General features: G+C 34.8%; 1 protein-coding gene across 3 annotated transcripts in view; it reads left to right on the forward strand.

Annotated features, from left to right (window-relative positions):
• OPRK1 (opioid receptor, kappa 1) overlaps nucleotides 1–9,842 on the forward strand; it is a 33,463-nt gene extending 23,621 nt beyond the window's left edge. For 2 of the 3 annotated variants that reach the window (XM_012723103.1, XM_004679881.2), the window contains exon 4: nucleotides 6,711–7,336. In XM_012723103.1, coding sequence (XP_012578557.1) covers nucleotides 6,711–7,243 — 533 coding nt within the window. In that variant the 3' untranslated portion in view covers nucleotides 7,244–7,336. Of the gene's footprint in view, nucleotides 1–6,710 lie in introns of all 3 variants that reach the window. The other variant, XM_012723102.1, reaches the window with a different exon arrangement.
• The last annotated feature ends 10,836 nt before the right edge of the window (nucleotides 9,843–20,678 follow it).

Here is a 20,678-nt window from a genome sequence, read left to right on the forward strand (position 1 = left end):
TGAATCAGCTGGAGTGTGGTTTGTGTTTGTGGCACCACTGATATCCCTCTATAGGCTTTGGGGTTCAGAAATTTGGCAATCTGTGTGTTCCTAGTGAGGTAAGCACAGGTCCCAGTGGAGGAGGTAAGAGAAACACAGACCAGAGCATCTTTTCTGCTCTCATCTTGTGGGAACCCAGCCCATGTTGAGCACCATAGCTCCCCAACATGGTTTTCCCTCATTCAAGATTGTCTGGCTCCACACCACCTCTGCTTCCCTCTCCTTGGAATTCTTGGGAGGACAGCCCTGCCCTCCTTACCCTGTGCCCCAGACCGCTCCTCTCATCTCCTACCTCCTGTTCACTGAATTGTGAACCTCCTCAATATCACTTCTGTTGAAACCTGCACTCTTTTCCAATGTCTGAAGGGATTCTCAAGACCCTCTCTTAGTTGTAGGATGTGTTCATGGCAGTGTCCATTCCACTAAATATTAACAGCTACTCTTGCTAGTAAAGCCATGAACCTCCACTCTTACCATCACAGCAAGATATGGTTTGCTGGGCAGAAGACGTTAGGTCTCCTATTCTGCAGGAAACCCAGGGCTAAGCCAGAGGCCTTTACTGCCACCGCCACTTCCTCAGTGTGGTACCACTTTTGCTGCTCCAAGAGTCATACTCAGTGGGTACCATAACCTCCTGCTGCTTGTGTGTACAGACTCTGGACTAGGCCCTGCCACCACTATCTGTGCAGGTACTTATTTCTTTTGGAAGCTGTTGTGAATGGGATTGTCTTCTTAGCTTTTCTTTTCATCCACAGCTTGTGTATAAAAATGAAATATGCAAATCAACTTTGCATATTGATTTTTCAACATACTACTTCGCAGAATTAATTTGTTGTTTCTAATACCTCTTTGATGGTCTTTAGGATATTCTATATGTAGTATCTTATATTTTATTTCCTATCATTTTTAATTGTTCCAGCTAAAACTTCTAATACTAATAAAACAAGGTGGTGAGAGTGGATGGGCTTCCTAGTCTTGTTCCTGATCTTAAAAGGAATAATCTTCAGCTTTCACCATTAATTCTTATACTGATTTAGTTTTATAATCTATGGCCTTAATTATGTTATTTATTTTTAATTTCCACCTTATTTTAGGTTTTTATCATAGATAAGTGCTAAGTCTCATCTCTGTATTTATTGAGGTTATCATAAAATTTTTTATCATTTTTGTTGTGATTAATATATTGCATTGATTTATTTGCATATTATAAACCATTCTTGCAAATATGGGATGAATCTCACTTGACCATGATGTACAATCTTTGTAATTTATGATTGAATTTGATATGCTAATATTTTGTTGATGATTTCTCCATCAGTATTTATCAGGAATATTAGTAATGAGTTTTCTTATTCTTTTTCTGATTTCATATAATATATCAAGGAGCATTTCCCCTTCTTGGATTTTTAAAAATAACTACAACGTAGTTAAATCATTAAACGTTGATATAATTCCCTTGTCAACCTGTCTGACCCGGGGCTTTTGTTTTGGGAATAATTTTTGATTGTTATTTCAGTTTTCGTGTGTGTGACCAGTTCATGCAACACTTCTTTTTCTTCCCGCTTTAGTCCTTGCAAATATATTGCCTTTGGAGTTTGTCTTTTTTTTCAAGGAAATCAAATTTATTAGCATATAGTTGTTCAGACTAATGTATAATCTTTATTATGTTTATGCCATCTTTGGCAGCTTCTTCATTCCTAATTCTGTTTATTAATGGTTCTCCCTTATGTTCTTTTTCAGCCTAGCTAAATGCATATCAGTTTTATTGTCTTAATGAATCTACTCTTAATTTCCTTGATTATTTTTATATGTTCTTTGGTCTTTATCATGTATTTCAGCTTGTTTATTAATTCCACTCTTCTACTAGCTAGGTCTTGTTTATTCCTCCTTTTCAAGTTGCATTAGGTATAATATTAACTTCTTGGGATTTCTCTTGTTTCTTAGTGTGTGCCTCTGTTGCAGTTATCTTCCTTCTTAAGAAATGTTGCTGCATCCCATAAACACTGATAGCTTGGATCTTCATTTTCATTAGTCTCAAGGTATTTTTTCAATTTTGCTTTAATTTCCACTTTTTATCTAAAAGCTCTTAAATAGCATATTGTTTATTCTCTGCAGACATACTCTTTTTTATAGTTGATTTCTAGCTCAATGGCATTACGATCAGAAAGAGTTCTTGCTGTGATTTTGGCCTTCATAATTTTATTGAAAATTGACTTGTGCTTCAATATATAGTCTGTCCTTGAAAACACTGTATGAGCAGCTTAAAAAAAATTGTATTCAGTGGTTGTTGGTGAAGTATTTTATAGCTGTGTGTTCATTCTTTTTGATCTACTTCTTTTAAAGCTTTTATTTTCTTTGTCTTATTGATCTCTATAATTGTAATTAAAATATTAAAGTCCTCTAGTGTAGTGTTATTATTATCCCTCTTTAGTACTATTAATAATTGCTTTATAAACCTGGACAGCCATCATTTGTTGCAGATATATTTATGTTATTTTTATTCGTTTATTTATTTTAATTACTTTTAAAAGATTTATTGATTTATACATACAGAACTTGGGTACAGGCCAGAGGTGCAGAGACAGTGAGAGAACTCACAGAGACAGTGTGGGATGCAGAACAGGCAGATCAACAAGGTTCACTGCTGAGGGGAGCAGCAGGTGAGACAGGAGAGGTGTACCATGCCATGTGGGTCACCTCCAGGGCTGGAGATTGAACTCACACTGAGGCAACTGTGGCTAGCTTGCAGTGCTGCGTCCTAACCCATTGGCCACCAGGGAGGGCACTGTGTTATTTTTTATTTGGCCCTTAGTAATATACCATCCATCTCTTATTGCCTTTCTAAATAGAAAATTTTATCAGCTATAAGTATAGCTATTCCATATTTTCTGAGTTATTATTTTTTTAATTGCTATTTGGTGGTAGGATTGTCCTACAGCCTTTAACTCTGTCTGCACATGTCTTTATTAAGTAAGATGAGTTCCTGCAAACAGCATAAGTTTAGACTTTGTTTTGAAATCCACTCAGCCACTTTATGGCTCATCATCAGTGAATTCAAGCCATTTATATTCAAGGTAATTATTGAGATATAAATGTTTCTTTTTTGTTGTTTTTAGTTTTTCTTTGCTTTTTTATTTTTTGACATCGGTACTTTGTTTAGGCTATTTTTTCATTGTCTTATTAATCGTTCGCTACCTATCACCATTGGCTACTTTTCACTTTGTTTCCCATACTACATGTTTCCTTTCTGATGTGCTCATTCTGTAGCGAGACTTCTAGCACTCACTTTGGTTTAGTTTTTCTATGCTTTCTTTTTATAGTCCACATATATGTAAACTAGTTTACATATATGTGGTATTTGTTTTTCCCCTTCAACTTATTTTTCGTAGCATAATCCCCCTTCAGTTCCATCCACTTTGTCGCAAATAAAGGATTTCACTTTTTTAATCGCTGTGTATCCTATTATGTATTTACACCACATCTTAAGTCATTCATCTGACTTTGGGAACTTAAATTCTTCCCTTAAAATTTTTATTGTAAATACACCTTTAATGAACATAAATGTGCTTATATCCTTTCAATTTAGGGTTTTCGTACTACTGGATTTTATACTTAGGAGTGGAATAGTAGATCATATGGTGGATCTATTTTTAATATTTTTAGAAACCTCCATACTGTTTTCCATAAAAACTGAGTACATGCTCTTAATTTTTGCTTTTCAGTGAAGTCTGTAACCCTTCCTTCTGTCTTTAATGATAATGTTGCTGATTAAAGTGTGCTGTGCTGTGTGTCTTTTTCTTTGAATATTTTAAATCTCTTACCACTACCAAGTTCATATTTATTCATATTGTTGTTTAAGTGTATTTTCTTAATGATTTCTAACCGAATGAAGGTGGTATATTAAAGTTTCCTCTATGTATTTCTATCTCTGTTAATATATACATACTTACAATTATTACATCCTTTTAGTAAGTTGACATTTTAATAATTATATAATGTCCATCTTTGCCTCTTGTCATAGCTTTTAAAGTTTGTATGATATAAGTATGACCATTACTGTCCTCTTTTTGCTACCACTTTCAAGAAAAATCTTTTTATTATTTCACAGTCAGTCTTTGCACATATTTAAATATAAAAATGCATTCTTTCTCCTGAAAAGGAACACTTAATAAAAATGGTGTTTGTATTTGAATTTCCATGGTGACTGTCTGTGTACCTTCTCTTTGGTGGTGTAAATTCAAATGCATTGACATTTTGGGAACATATTTACAATTCTACCTTTGGATGTTTTCCAGTCTTATAAAAGTGGCTATAGTTAATTATTCCATCTGTTCATCAATTAGTTATTGAATGCCTTCTATATGCAAAGAAGTTAAAATTAAACATCTGCCCTTGTGATGCCTTGTTAATCTGAACAGGTTACTCTTGTCTACTACCAGCTTTAATCATGCCAGTTTTTTAGGGTTTCTATGTGATATTAGTTTGCTTATTTTTCAAATTATTCTTACTAAGTACTATATGTTCCATCCACCCTTTGTGGCAGGGATTAAGTATTGATTAAGGTATATTAGGTAGCTACCTTACATTCTGGATGGAGAGAAAAATGTTAGTGAAGAGTCTGTCTAGAGTTTAAGTAGGATGAGTATAATGTGTAGAAATAACATTAGTTGCAGGTTAGAGGGATGTTTGGAAGAATCAACATTGATATCAGCATCTCTGAAATGGCAGTTTAGTTGAGATCAACCCTAAGAAGCACACATTGTTGAAATGCAAAAAAAAAAAAAAATTAAGCAGAAAAAATAAAACATATGCCCTCTCTTCAAAGAAAGTAGACTCAACAGATAAACCCAGGAGACAACACTTCTGAAATTCAGACTTTTGCTTGTACCACCTATCAAAATTTGTTTAATAAATGCTTTTCTTTGATAATGGTGATTTATTTTTATATAACAGTTTATTTTTACATCATTTTGTACATTTTTTTTCCATCTCAATTGTAGATAATGGTGATGATTTTTAATAATTTGGTTAACTGTTGTTAATAGCATAAACAGTAAAGGGAAAATGAAAAGAGATGCTTATTAATTTCTAATAGTCTTAATAGTAATAATAATTTGGATAATGAATTTTTAGAATAGCTAAGAAATTTATTTCCTACTCAGTTTTGACCTGGTATTCAATAAAAGTAATAAATATCTCTAAGGGAGTCATCATTATTTGTCCAAAATGATTATATTCCTTGTATTTTAAATTGTTTCTAGTTTAAATTTTAAGAAGGTAATTTATTTAACAAAAGGATTTTTCTCCCAAAAATCATACTATCTTCGTGTCAGATTTTCTTAATGTCTTCATAAAATCATGTTATTATAAAAATCAAATTCGTAGTATCAGTGATGATTACTTTATCTGTAAGGATTAGATCAAAATGAAATTGGCCTCTCTGTGCTCAATGGTTTTTCAGAAACAAGAGAAAATGTGTGGACTGATTGATTGCTGAGAAAGGAGACCTTGGGATGTCAGGTCCTCTATGATAGTATTTTGAAAGCTACTTATCCTAGGTCTCTCCTCTTTCTAATCTCTTTTCTTTGTAATATTAAAGTCAATGTGAAGAGAGTTTTATCCAGCAAAGATAAGTAGAGCTAGTAAAGCAATTTTCTAAGTATATTCATACATATTTATTGTATTTGAGTTATGTAGTCAATATTGATAAACAGGAAGATTGTCTGCTTTATTTGTGAATTTCCTTGAGGACAATAATAATGATGTTAATTTTCCTCCTCAGATTTTCTTCCTCTCCTTTACCTCCCTTCTTTCATGTTTCAGCAATGTCACATAATCACAGTGTTTCTGTTTAAATTACAATACCTGATACATGTTTAGACAAATTTTATATAAACTTTCATTGTCATACATCATGACTTCTTATAAATCAGTCAGTGTTTTTCAGTTAAGGCTGCTTTTTATTATGGTTAAATACCTAGTCATTAAGTGTGAATCGATAGTAGTTTTTATTGTCAGATCCTGAAGTCTGGGAGAATTGTTAATAACTAGAAATGCAAATAAGCATTAATGCTACACATTATCAATTTAGCCTTCCTGAAAATAATCAATATCAACCACTTTCCACAACTGGATAATTCACATTCTATAGTAATTGCCTATGTTTCCAACAAATGGTGACTTTCCATCCCTGTTCTATGCACAAAGACAGGGTTAAATTTAATCCATATGGCATCCATTCCTGATTAAGTGATCTGCTTCAAGTAATAGCTCATCATAAATGAGCTGGTCCTTTGCAATGAAAGGGATTCAAGTTGACACTTAAAACATTTTGCAGCCAGGGTAATAACAATCTTGTACTTTTTTTTTAAAAGATTTATTTATTTGTGCATACAGAACTGGGATACAGGCCAGAGGTGAAGGGGCTGTGAGAGGCTTCACCAGAGACAGAGTGGGGAGCAGAACAGGCAGATCAACAAAGTACACTGCTGAGGGGAGCAGTAGGCAAGTCAGGAGAGGTCTGCTGTGCCATGTGGGTCACCTGTGGGGGCTTCTTAATTATATGTGGGTGTGGGTCACCTGTGGCTTTAGCTTCTTAATACTATGCTTTAACCAGCTGCACCACCAATCGTGTACCTGTTTCATGGTTTTCTTTGTTGTGTTCGACTCAGATATGGATGTCATTGAGTGCTCCTTGCAGTTTCCCGATGATGACTACTCCTGGTGGGACCTCTTCATGAAGATCTGTGTCTTTATCTTTGCCTTTGTGATTCCTGTCATCATCATCATCATCTGCTACACCCTGATGATTCTACGCTTAAAGAGTGTCCGGCTTCTTTCTGGCTCCCGAGAAAAAGACCGCAACTTGCGTCGGATCACCAGGCTCGTCCTGGTAGTGGTGGCAGTATTCATTATCTGTTGGACCCCCATTCACATTTTCATCCTTGTGGAGGCTCTAGGGAGCACCTCTCACAGCACAGCTGCCCTCTCCAGCTATTACTTTTGCATTGCTCTAGGTTATACCAACAGCAGTCTCAATCCCATTCTCTATGCCTTTCTAGATGAAAACTTCAAGCGGTGTTTCAGGGACTTCTGCTTTCCAATTAAAATGAGGATGGAGCGACAGAGCACTAGTAGAGTCAGAAATACAGTGCAAGATCCTGCTTACATGAAAGATGTTGATGGAATAAATAAGCCAGTATGACTAGTCGTGGAGATGACTTCTTATAGTTCTCCAGGAAGAGAAGAGTTCAATGATTTAGGTTTAACTCAGATTACTACCGCAGTCTGAGATGGAAAGTAAGAATTTTAAACAAACTTTTAGAAATCTGAAGATCTGAAGTCATGCAACACAGGTTGCATTAGAAATTAGGTCAGTGGAAGCATCAAGGATGTAGGAATGGAGTACAGAAGATTGGAGCAGGCAATTACTAGTCAGGGAATCAAGACTGACTCCCAGTTTCCTTTATGAACAAAGAAACAGCCATTTCCTGTGGTTACTAAGATTTAGTTCAAGACCCATCTGTTGTGGTCTTTCTATGCAATGTGATTTTAAAAGCTCCATTTACAAAAATGGAATTTTTTAAAATAGTTTAAGAGCTTAGTGGACATCCAATTCAGATATTTACCAGTGATAACAACAATTTAATAAGAACAAGAACCATTTCCAGGCTCCATGCTCAGTTCTTTTTTTTCCCTCTATCTATAGACTTGAATTTCATGTGGCTGTGTGATGAGAATTCCACTTTTATTATAACTTAGACCCATATTGAGATTTCTGATGTTGATGTATAATAAAAATTATTTTGCTATTTATGATTCCCAACATACTTTACTTTCTTGAAAAGTACAGCTTGTTCAAGCATGCTAGATACATACTCTTGTACTAAAGTATGTCTTAATGTCAAGACATATAAAGTATTTTAAATATCACATAATTGTGTGTGTATACATATATATGCACACATGTATATACATATATAATTGCATCTGTAAAAATATATGTGTGTAAATAAAGAATGACTTACCTTCTAGCAGAAAGCCTCCCGAGGGGACACCATTAGTGAAATCGAGTTGAAATCAAGACATTCCTGACCTTCCCATCCCTTCCCAGTGCTTCTTTCCCAGTGCTCATAACTTACATGTTAATGAATCAAGAAATCTTTAATTCACTCCAGGTTGTAGCACTGCAAAATCTGTGTGCAGCTTATGCACAGCATCTCTTTATAGATAGGTGTTTTTTTTTACTATATTCTTTCTATTTTTGCTCATTTGAATCTTGCGATATTATTTTACAGCTTTTAAGAAATACATTCATTCCTAACTGTGGGCTAAATGGAGACATTATGTCACTCACGATGCTTGGACATACCTGGTATTTTGTTCTGAGAAGAGCACCACTCTAGGGGATAATGCCATGTCCAGCACATTTTGGGTAATTTGGCTAATACTTCCAGATGATACAAAATTTGCCATTCTCTCCATTGGAACTTATGGTTCTAGAGGTAATGGCTTTTTGCTGTAATTATCTGGATAAAAGAAAGAGATCATTGAGAAATAACAATCATCTCTTCTGTAAGCATATATGTTACTATAGATATAACTACATATGTAAATTCTATTCACTGTGTAATTTATCTTCTATAATTACTCTCTTAACCAAAGTTTTCTTTGAGGTTTTACAGGTAGCTAAAAATTTTACTATGATTTTGTCTGCATTCCACATTTTTATGGCAGCTAACACTGATTACTTAAAGCACCATGGCAGAGATTTTCCTAATGAAAATGAAGTCCTCTTTTCATTTTCCTGTAGCATGTCTTAAATTTCATTGATATTTTTAGGTGGCCTTGTAATGTAGATGGGAATGACTTAAATATTGGTTAGCATACACATCGTGTTTAAAAATTCTGACTCCTACGCAGTAGAGATGGCTACAGACAAAGTGGTGTCAGGAACAAACCCTGCTGATGTGTGAAATATAAAAAAAATCTCTTTATGAAACAGTAAAACCCAGGAGATTTTTCTTGAAGATTCCTTCACTCATTCAAAAATATAAGAGCTACAATTATGGAATGGATTTATAGTAATGTGTTTTCTTTAAATTAGCACCCATATCCTCATATTGATGCTACTCATGTCTGACTATGCTACATCTCTTCATAGTTAATCGTGAGCTGGGGTCAAATAAATAAATAAATAAATAAAGACATGTGAAACAGCCATGCAGGAGGGAGCAATGAGAATGGAAACTCAGAGTTCTAAAAAGGACACACATTTAGAGTCTGAGAATACTTTTAGGAATGCTCATTTACTATTCAGAGAGTTTATCAAAATTCCATCCTCAAAACTAAAAGGAAGCATGGTTTGGAAAGAGGTTTTTTTGTTAATCAAAGTTTATGTTCATGAATTTTAAGAAAATGGTTGTATCCAATGTTGTATTATTGAGAAATAAAACTTAAATTTGAATAACTTATCAGAAAAATTAGAGCTGTTTTGAATACTGGGATATAATAAATTAATTAATATATTAATTGACTAACTTAGAACGTCTATGGGCGAAAACTTGGAGAAGGCTGTATATAGTCAACTATTAAATAATATTTATTTTCTAAGCAGAAAGTGATGCAAGATTCAATGTAAATATGGAAATTCCATTCCTGAAAGGCATAAACCTGCACGCAATAGGGTGGTTTTCATCTCTAATACAAGAGTGTGTTCATATATTCTTTATGATAATGTATAATATTTACATTGTGTACTTTTAAAAGCAGATACTTATTTATTGTATATATGATTTTGTGCCTTGCAATATAATAAATATCATGCCTGCTAAATATCACAACAGTCGGCTACTGTGGTAAATCATTTATTCTTTATTGGTTTCTGTGATACTTTAACAAAACTAAAATGATTGCTCTAACTTTCCACTCATGACAATTTTGTGGATGATTGATGTAAAGTAACAAAACATGCAAAAATCTAAACTATGATCTTCATTTCCCAAACCTATCAATTACTTAAGAAAATCACCTTGTTTCCACAATATTGCTGTCAAGATCCCAGAATCAATATTATAAAGTTCTCTCCCATGAAAAACATATTTTCACTGTACAAAATTCAAAGTAAAACTTTCCTCCTCTGATAAAAAATAATGAAATAAGCAACCTAGAAACATAAGCAGCTGTCTTGGTCCTATTCCCAATACAATAAAACCACATCATTGCAATAAATTATCTGTTCCTAAACCTCATGGCATTTGTCTTTACAAGCCAAGAGCAATTTAAAAACCAGTGTCTGGACAAGATGAGGATTTTTTTTTTTTTTTTGTTAGAAGTAGAAAAACTGAGGAAGAGAAGTTAAAAGGCTGGTCCTGTTCGCATTTAATATAGCAAATTTCTTGTTGTCTATCTTTAATTACTGGCTCAATTTCATAATTTATTGGAGCTTGTTTGTTATGAGATTCCTTTTGGTGTATCATTTAGGCTGTTTAATAAAATAGGGACAAAAATAAATTGGAAAAAAATTAAGGAGACAGTTGTTTTGGTCTTTGGTTGGGCTGGATACTTTATTTTTTATTGCAAGAATTAGGATCTGGAATGCAATTAGAAATTTATTTCCTAAGGAATTCCAAATATATTTTGACAGAAGAGAAAACTCAATATGCAGTAAATTTTAGGCATTATGATATCTTCTCTCTATGATTAAACTTGTGGCACTATACATTACGGCAGGTGACTCCCAGGATTGTGAAAACTAGTGATAACTATGGCAAATATGATCATTGATACCTTTCACTAATTGGGGCTTGAAAAGATAATCATTCATGCTTATGCCAAGAACTATGCTATATTCTGAACAGAGTTAAAAGAGGTACACTTTTGATGCTTGAAACCTAAGAAAAACAGTAGCTAAGGATATGCATAGTATTTGGAAGCATAAATTAGTGTGAGATGCCACTTATTCAAAAAGATCTGTATTTATTGTTGATTCAAACTTTATTGGTCCTGGCTACTACTTCGTGTGACAGACATTATTTCCATTTTTTCTTCTGGGTCAAAATTTTCAGATCTCAACTTTTAAAAATACAAGTTTAAATTTTCAATTTGTTGTTAATAACAACAAAAAATGGTCTACACACCTCTCCTCCTAAGTAGTTCTTTCAAAACTGCTTTTTTTTTGGCCTGGTTTTAAACCCCAGCTCCATTTAGATTTTGTGTGATCTTTTACAAGATATTATCTTTTTCACATTATGATCTAAATTAGTGGCAAGAAGAATATCTACCACAGAATTATACACTATAATTAGTAATCTGTAGAGGTTGTTAATATAATAATTGCTATGCTCAATCAGCCTTACACAAAAATACTGGATGCTGCTATTTCTATGGTGTCTTTCAATTCTACAATTGTTGGCTTCTGTGATTTTCTGTGGGCTGCTTCCCACAGTCAACTGATACCTCACAGATGAATGAGACCAAGCAGGTGCAAGGACAGGGCTCGTACTGTCAGCTTATTCTAGCATAGTGATACAGGGCTTTCGTTATGCATAATCCACCGGCTTTATTTGCTTCTCCAAACCTAGAATTTATTCATTCCTCAAAAACAGTTTTCTTCCTCATCGATGATTGATCTCTCTGATGATTGTGGGTATGTAATTGGTCCAGGAAAGGGCTGCTTCCTTCCTGCTCCACAGGGGCCACACCTGGATGCTGGCTCATGAGCACGGGCGCTTCACCTGCAGAACAAGGAGGGGATGATTAGGTAGGTGAGGAGCAGACAGTTTCAGTGCCCAAATGATCATGCTAGATCTCGTTTTCACTCTCATTTCTTTATTCTTGTGTTTCTGTGCTGCCTTCATTTCTCAGCAATCTTTTTCTAACAGTGGTACTGTAACAATTACAGTTTTCATAGACTCCACCCCCACCCCAGATACTGGAACTACAAATCCCATCAATATCAATGAGAATCACATTGGGACCTGAGGGTGGAGCTGAGCAGCCAGGTTGGGATATGGGCGTCTCTTGGCCTGGTGGTTCATGGCTGGTCTCTCTCTCTCTCCCATGGCCTTGCGGTTGGAGGCTGGTCTTTTGGCTCGTGACCTGCTTTCAGTGTGCTGTTGGGGTTCCAAGTTAGCAGAACTGGTAGGATGTTCCTTCCAGTTAACTTGTATCTCTCTCTCTTTCTCTGGGTTGTTCTTTTCCCTTTCCACTTGTAAATATACCCATTATTGACCCTTTTTGTGAGTGTCCGCAGTACATTTGAATCTTAAGTGTGCAGGTGAGGACCCACACCAGACAACCCAGTTCCCATTGGGGTGCCCTGTAACAGTACTGGAAGTTTCAGTGTGACATGTTCCATACAGCTCACATTATCACAGGGAAATAAGACTCTCTTTTCACTGCACCCGTATATCCAAGAGAGGGGCTCTAATTTCCATATCCCTAAATCAGTTATAATTAAGGGGTGTGATACACCAATTAGCCAGTTCCCCATTGTGTGTTCTCTCTAGCTCCATCTGTGCATCAGCGGGGAGCAGTCAGAAAGATTTAGTTTTTCACCAACCTCGCAGAATGGATTTCCACTAGAGAAGAGGTATTCTATAACCAGAGAACTGAACAGTGGGCTCAAAAACAGAAATGCAACATCTCCCTAGCCAGCACAGATCTGATGAAATTTTCTCTCTTTCCTCATGGTTCTACAGAAAGAAAGGGCAAGAATCTCACAGAAATAGAAAAGTGGGAGCAACAGCTTTATGAGGAATGTATATGGAAGAGGTACATGGAGGGGAATCTGGGGGCAGGCTGAGCAGAGAGTGGGGCAGCAATGTCACACTGCTACAGAATGAAGGGACCTGGGGTACTGACAAGTGGGGTAACTTCTCACCTGTCCTGGGAACTAGCCTCCAGGTTTTTGTGTTGTGAAGAAGAAAATCACACTAAAAATATTGACATTCCTGAGTCATCATTTTAAATAGCAATTAGCAGCAAAATTTGCAAATTTTGCATTTATAAAAGAGAATAGGCTATCCTTAAAATCAGTTGGTAAAATTCAACACATAAGTCACAGAATAAGTAATACTTCTGAAAAGCTCCAGCATTAGTAATACTTTATCAATAAAACAAGTTGAAATCCATGAGGAAAAAATTGAATATTTGCAGATGTTCGATGTAACACTAAGACAGCATGGTTAATACAAAACATAATGCTTACCATTGCTGTTACATTAATGCTTTTCTTTATATATTTATATCTTCCAAAAGATGACACTTTGTTATATAGGGGTTATTTATACCTAAATATGTCCTGTCTCATTATCTGGTCTAAATTAGACAGCTCTGTGAGGGAGCTAGATGCTAACATTTTACTTGTGTGGAAAAGAGATTGCATTGCAGGGACAGTGGGAAGAAAAGATATAAAATAATCTGTGTTCTACCTGTGAACAGAGAATGGGCATTGCCATTCTTCCTAATTCCTCACACACAACTATGGTGGGTCAGTTGGAAAATGCTTCCATTTGAATAAAAATTAAGAGTTTTATATTAGGAGATAAACTGAGAAATATTGCACCAATAAATATTGACTAACTTTTTTAAATGCTGATTTTTTTTTGTTATTAAACTAGAAGATATTTTCTAGCCTGTTTTCATTTTGAAGTTGTGCTGAAAGGAGCACACTTGAATAAAGTGACCCTCTCAATGAGATGTTGCCAGTTACACTTACTTTGTTTTATGACAATTCTCTCAAAAATTTTTATCATATTTTGGAACCATTCCTCTGTATATAAACATTTGTTTCTAAGTATTAGCTTGTTTTTTTTTTATAATTTTAAGATTTATTTATTTATGCATACAGAACTGGGGTAAAGGCCAGAGGTGCAGGTGTGGTGAAAGAATTCACCAGAAACAGAGCAGGGAGCAGAACAGGCAGATCAACAAAGTACATTGCTGAGGGGAGCAGCAGGCGTGTCAGGAGAGGTCTGTTGCGCCTTGTGGATCACCTCCGGGGCAGGTGGCGATTGAACTCATGCTGAAGTGGCTTTAGATCCTTAGTCTGTGCTTTAACCTGCTACACCACCAGGGAGAGCCAGGACTAGCTTTTTAAGAATAGAAGGCATTTCCATTTAGATGAGTATTCTAGTAAAATTTGACTTATGGAATATTTCTTGATTATGACCTTCAAATATTAGTTCATATGTCACTAAAACAACTTGAATAGTAAGAAAACGCCCCCCCAAAAGCCAAATACATACATTGTCATGGGTTGAAAAATGTTTCCAACATTGTTTGTATCATTGAGTGGTTTGTATTAATATTTTCAGGCATTTCCTACTTGTGATTTAACTACACATTGAGCTGAGTTTTCCTGATCACATCTACTTGAACAGAATTTACTAATGTCTTTCTCACATTTATTATAACACACTTCTTAATGATTGTAATCAATGAATAAATTATTAGCTTTTTATGTCATAAAAAGAACAAAGATCCAATCATATCAACTTTCATTCATATCTAAAGAGAGACACCTGCATTAATTCCTGATCATGGAATACTATTTTAAACTTTTTATACTTCTGTGATTAGGAAATAAGACAGCTTATAAACTTGTTGATTTTCTTTTACAGAAAAAAAGAAAAAACCCTGCATTAATAATCTATTATCAAATTAGATTGTTCAGAATATTGAGTTAGGAATCAGAACTACAAATAGATATGTACAATGCTAAATATTAAACAAGGCAAATTATATTGTTTAATAGGCTGAACAAAATATCAAATAGCCTGTAATTATTTGATTTCTGGTAATGACAGTTTATCCTATTTAAAATAGTGAAAGTTGGGATATTAGGTTAAAGATACAGAGCAGTTTTTTTAAAACTTTACTGAATAAGAAAGTCTTTAGGGGCCCTCCCTGGTGGTACAGTGGTTTAAAACACAGCACTATGAAGCTAGCAGCACACACTGCAGCATTAGATTGATTTCTGGCCAGAGAGGTAACCTACATGGCTTGGCAGACCTCTCCTGTCCTGCTCACTGCTCGCCTCGGCAGTGTATTTCAGCCGATCTGCCTGTTCTGCTCCCCACTCTGTATCTGGTGGATCCTCTCACACACACGTACCCTGCGCCTCTGGCCTGTATCCTAGTTCTTGTATGCATAAATAAATATATCTGTAAGAAAGTCTTTAAAACTTAAAAAATTTTGAAGTATAATTTATAGTATATTTCCATTAAGACTGAAAAGAAAAAATAACCCCAGAAAAAACATAGGGTAGAAAGGGAAACTTTTATTTCAATTTCTCTTTATAAAAGAAAAATTAAATATAAATTAAATAATATACATTGAAGGTATATAATCATTTGTTTCATTTTCTGACACACACACACACACACATATCAATTACCTATCTATACCAGATGTATCTGTTGTTTATGAAATCTGTCCTTTGAGTGAGATTAAGATCACTAAAGGAACTTAATATTTTATTGAATAGTATAAGGTGCTCAATTGTGGGAATCTTAAATTATCTTTAGTGTGCCTGTAACTTTCTATTTCATTTGCATGATACTTTATAGTAAACTATCATTGTTCTATAACATTTGTGAATATATCCCAACCCCCTTCCCATTAGCCACCTCCACACAAGTATGAATTATTTGAGTCCAGCTGAAGAGTCTTATACATAATTTATAGATTCCTCAGAGCCTAGCACATTTTTTACATGCTGTAAAGTCAAGTATATGTCTGAAGCATCTTTGTAAAGGTTTCCATTTTATACATATAAACTAAGGAATCTGTAACAATAGCATGTAGTGATCTGATCTTAAGAACATGGAAGTCAGACCCTGCTGTGAAGACAAAGGGGAAAGACAGCCATCTGCAAGCTAAGGAGAAAGATTCCAGGTGAAGGGGAACAATGAATTTCATCATCGACTTGGTGCTAGAGAAGTTTCATTGCATTGTTCTTGAGAGAAACATGATCTAAGAGTTAGTCAGAGGGATACTATGCATTGATACCAAAGCACCTCTTGTTCATCAGAGACCAACACAGACTGTACATGCATAGAGATGAGAGTTACACTTTATTGAATAGGAGGTGGATGTATAAAAGTTCCTGGAGGCAGCAATTGGGATTGGCTAGTTAACAATGGGGCTGCCAGCCCAGCAAGGGGCCTTAATGGGAAGAAAAGAAATGGTGTGGAGGCACACAACCCTGAAAAACGGGAGAAATGGTTTAGAATTAGGGTGTTTCCAAAAGGAATAAACACAAGCCAACTCTTACAATACATTTGCATCAGCAGATGGAGCCTCCCCACACTGTTGTTGCTCAATTTTCCAGAATCTAGCCAGAATTACATGGAAAACTATATATCCTTGTCAAATGGAGACTTCAGAATTGCTACATGGAGATAACTAAAGATATAAAAAAAAAAACATGTAGAAAGGCAAGTCAAAGTGATATAAGAAAATGTATCAGAAAAGCAATTCAAGATAGACAAAATAAATACAATTAAATTAATAAAATCACAAATAAAATGAACAAACAGCAAGTAGAGATTGAGGCTTTAAATAAAATGATAGAGATTGAAGATGTAAAGAGTATATTAAATAAAATCAGACATTCATGAGAAAGATATGAAACCAGAATAGAAACAAATGAAGGATCCAATCAGAATTATCTATGCCAAAAAAAAGATAAACTTGAAAAAATCGATAAATTCTTAGAAGTATACAATCTCCTGAGACTAAATAAGAAAGAGTTAGGAAAATTGAAAGACTAATTACAAGCAAAGAAATGGAAACTTCAATCAAAATTTTCCCCAAAACAAGACCAGATGGTTTCAGTAGTAAATTCCTCCAAACCCTCAAGTATGAGCTAATACCTATCCATCTCAAACTTTTTCAAAAAACATGAGGAAGAGATAATGCTTCCAAACACATTTTATGAAGCCAATATTACTTTGATAGAAAAGCACATAAGTATATCATAAAAAGAAAACTACAAACCAATATCTCTGATGGGCAGACAAAATCCTCTACAAGATCATGCTTAGTTGTATTCAACAATATCTAAAAAGACCCATAGATCTTGATTAAATCATATTTACTCCAAGGACTCAAAGACAATTCAGTATCCTTCAATTAATGTACTTCACCATTATAACTAATAGAAAGACAAACATTGCATCATGATATCAATATGCATAAAATTATCAGGATTCACCATCTGTGATAAAAACTTTCAAGTCATGGGAATGGAAGGAATATACTGTAATATATACTGTAATATAATGTAATAAAGGACTTATTTGCCAAACATGTCACAGTGAACATCAGTCAATAGCAATAAACTAGATATTTTATTTCTTAGATCATGTGTAACATGGGTATGTTGATTTTAACCATTATTACTCAACATGATATTGGAAATCCTTGATAAAGATTCAAGCAAGAAAAATATATAAAAGAAATAAAATTGGAAGAATTAATGCTGTCACTATTTGTAGATATCATTTTAAGATATACAGAAGATTGGAGATTCCATTGAAAGTCTATTAGAAATAACTAATCATTACAATAAAGTAATAGGACACAACATAAATATATGAAAATAAGTTGCATTATAGAAGACCAAAAAAAGCAACCCTACTTACATATGAATAAAAAAGATATTTCTAGGAATAAACAAGAGGTGAAAGAACTAAACAATGAAAAATACAGGATTTTGTTAAAAATTATAGGGAATGAAATAAGAAAATGGAAAGCTATTCCTTGCTAATTGATGCCAACAATTAGAATTATTAAAATTACCACCATACCTAACACAAAATACAGATTTGATCATCCCTATGGAAATTTCAATTTTTTTCAAAGAAATAGAGCAACAATGCTAAAATTCATATGAAATCATAAAGCACCAAACCATTGTGATAGAAAAGAATGTAGATATTATCTGCTCAGACTTCAAATATACTACAAAACTACAAATGATACTACAAACTATCAAACTATACTATAATACAAACTGTACTATAAAGCTACAAACTATACTACAAAGCTACAAACTATACTATAATAACCAAAACAGTGTGGTAGTTGGAATTAAATGAGACACACAGATAACTGGCATTAATTTGAGAGTCCAGAAATAAACCCACAGGTATATTTAAAGTTAATATATGACAAAATATCATTAAAGACAAATCAACTTAATCTATGAAATGTATTATAATTGACAAAGTTGTTGTTTTCGATGATGGTGTTAATCTGATACTGTTATACACATGTTAAAATCAGCAATTAGTCAAATAGATGGAAAATGGTGTGAGTCATATTTCTCAGTTGGGACAGGGAAGCTAAAAAGGTAATGAGACTAAAATAATCCATGTTGAAATGAATTATACTTAGAGAACTCAGTGTGAACTCATTTTTATTTTAATGTAGACACCAATAAATCTATATAGAATAAATTATAGGTATGTAAATACTTTGGTACTTATATAAACATATATTTCCTTGTTCAGTCAACAGAGAGAATCTAGAAGAAATGGCATACATGGTGTACAGATAATGGTTTTTAACACCAACCTCCAAAACAAATAGTAAGAAACAATTCAAAAGTTGAGGACAATAAAGTACAAGGTGAGCCTGGAACATACTGTAGTACCAAAAGTAACAATATACTAAAATAAATAATCCCATAGTTCTGGAAAATCATCAAAGGGACCAGCAGTCACAAGAAATATTACTGACTGACCAAAAGTGGAAAAAATTTGAACAAACAAATTTTTTTAATGTAGTATTCTATTGTAACTCAGGTTGTAAAATGTCTTGAGTCCATAGTATTATGAATAAATAAATAATTGAATAAATAAATAAAATGGGATGAAGGGTCATCCCCAAATATTCTATGTAGTTCTTTCTCCCTCCAGGATGCATTGCATAACTCCTCACTCTGAAAGTATGGGCTTGTGCGTAGTAGCAACCTTTCAAATTACATGGAAAGAAAGATTATTCTTTTAAAAATAAATTACATGGTTTTAACTATTGTATTATTTAAAAAATTACATGATTTTGGGCCCTCCCTGGTGGTGCAGTGGGTTAAAACGCAGCACAGCAAGCAAGCCATAGCTTCTTCAGTATGAGTTTGAGGTGACCCACATGACACAGCAGACCTCTCCTGTCTCGCCAGCTACTCCCCTCAGAGCAGTATACTTCATCAATATGTCTGTTCTGCTCCCCATTCTGTCTCTGAGGGATCCTCTCACTGCCTTGCACCTCTGGCCTGTATCCCAGTTCTGTATGCATAAATAAATAAAATCTTAAAAAAAAAAAAAAAGTGAGGCCCTCCCTGGTGGCGTAGTTGGTTAAAGCACAGCACTAAGAAGCTAAAGCCACTTCTGCAAGAGTTCGATCGCCGCCGCCCGGGAGGTGACCACATGGCCCTGCAGACCTCTTCTGCCCCGCCCGCTGCTCCCCTCAGCAGTGTACTTCGTCGATCTGCCTGTTCTGCTCCCCACTCTGTCTCTGGTGAAGCTTCTCACCACCCCTGCACCTCTGGCCTATACCCCAGTTCTGTATGCATAAATAAATAAATCTTTAAAAAAAAAAAGTGACCTATTGATTGAGCATCATCCTGCAGCAGACTGGTTCTACTGAATGACCATGTATTAATACATTGCCCAGACACTGTACTTCCCCCCACCCCTCACCCAGTGTAAAATTATGGTGTAAGATAGTTTTTTCTCCATTTAGTATCATGTTTGTGTCCTTTGACACAAGTAACTTCATAGCTTTTTATAAGAGTGAAAAATAATTTGTGCATTATAAAACATTTTTTTTTCTTTTTCCTCCTTGTATTGTATACAGAATACCCATGACCTTTAGTAAAAGCTTAGAGCCTCCACATTTAATGGAGGTGGCATCAAGTTTTCCTCCTATGACAAAGAATTCTGATTTCATCACTATTTGAACCAGCTCCTTTTGAGACTGAAAGGACATGTTCATCACTTGGGAAAGATAAGTTATCTTAATTGACTATTTGATTTACTATGAATGGCCTGCATTTCGTTATCTCTGTCTCACACTGTGGGGGACCTTGACCAGCAAGGCTGGAGAGTCGGAGCCCCAGGGCCAGCAAACAAAGAAAACAGTCACACGCGTGTAGCAGAACAAAGAAAAAGCTCTTTATTGGGTTTTATCTCAGCTTTATACAGGAGGAGAGGGATGCCAGGAAGGGAGAAGGCCAATAGACACTAGACATGTAGCAGTGTTTGATAACATGGTTCTCGTGAGGGACAAAAATGGGCGAGAATGGAGTAGTGTTTTGATAATAGGTGGGTGAGAAAAGAAAGAGGAGAAAGAAAAGGTGGGGGCAGGGAGTTCTTCCCGCATGCCTTTTACAACCCGGATATTTTTCTCTATCCGGACTCCATTTCACCTTTTTATGGCTGCTGACAGACGCCAGATGCTGGCCTCGGTCCCCAACATCACACAATATTTATTTCTCAGAGATAATAATAATAAAGTATAATAAAGTATGAAATTTAACTAGTGTTTCAACATGATGTGGTCTAAAAGATTACTCAGTTTCTTTGATTTACTTACAACATAGAGTAACAAAATGAAATATCAGAAGGCAG

Source organism: Condylura cristata, unplaced genomic scaffold (genome assembly GCF_000260355.1).
Source record: "Condylura cristata isolate star-nosed mole 26May11 unplaced genomic scaffold, ConCri1.0 scaffold00009, whole genome shotgun sequence".
Taxonomy (NCBI): Eukaryota; Metazoa; Chordata; class Mammalia; order Eulipotyphla; family Talpidae; genus Condylura; species Condylura cristata.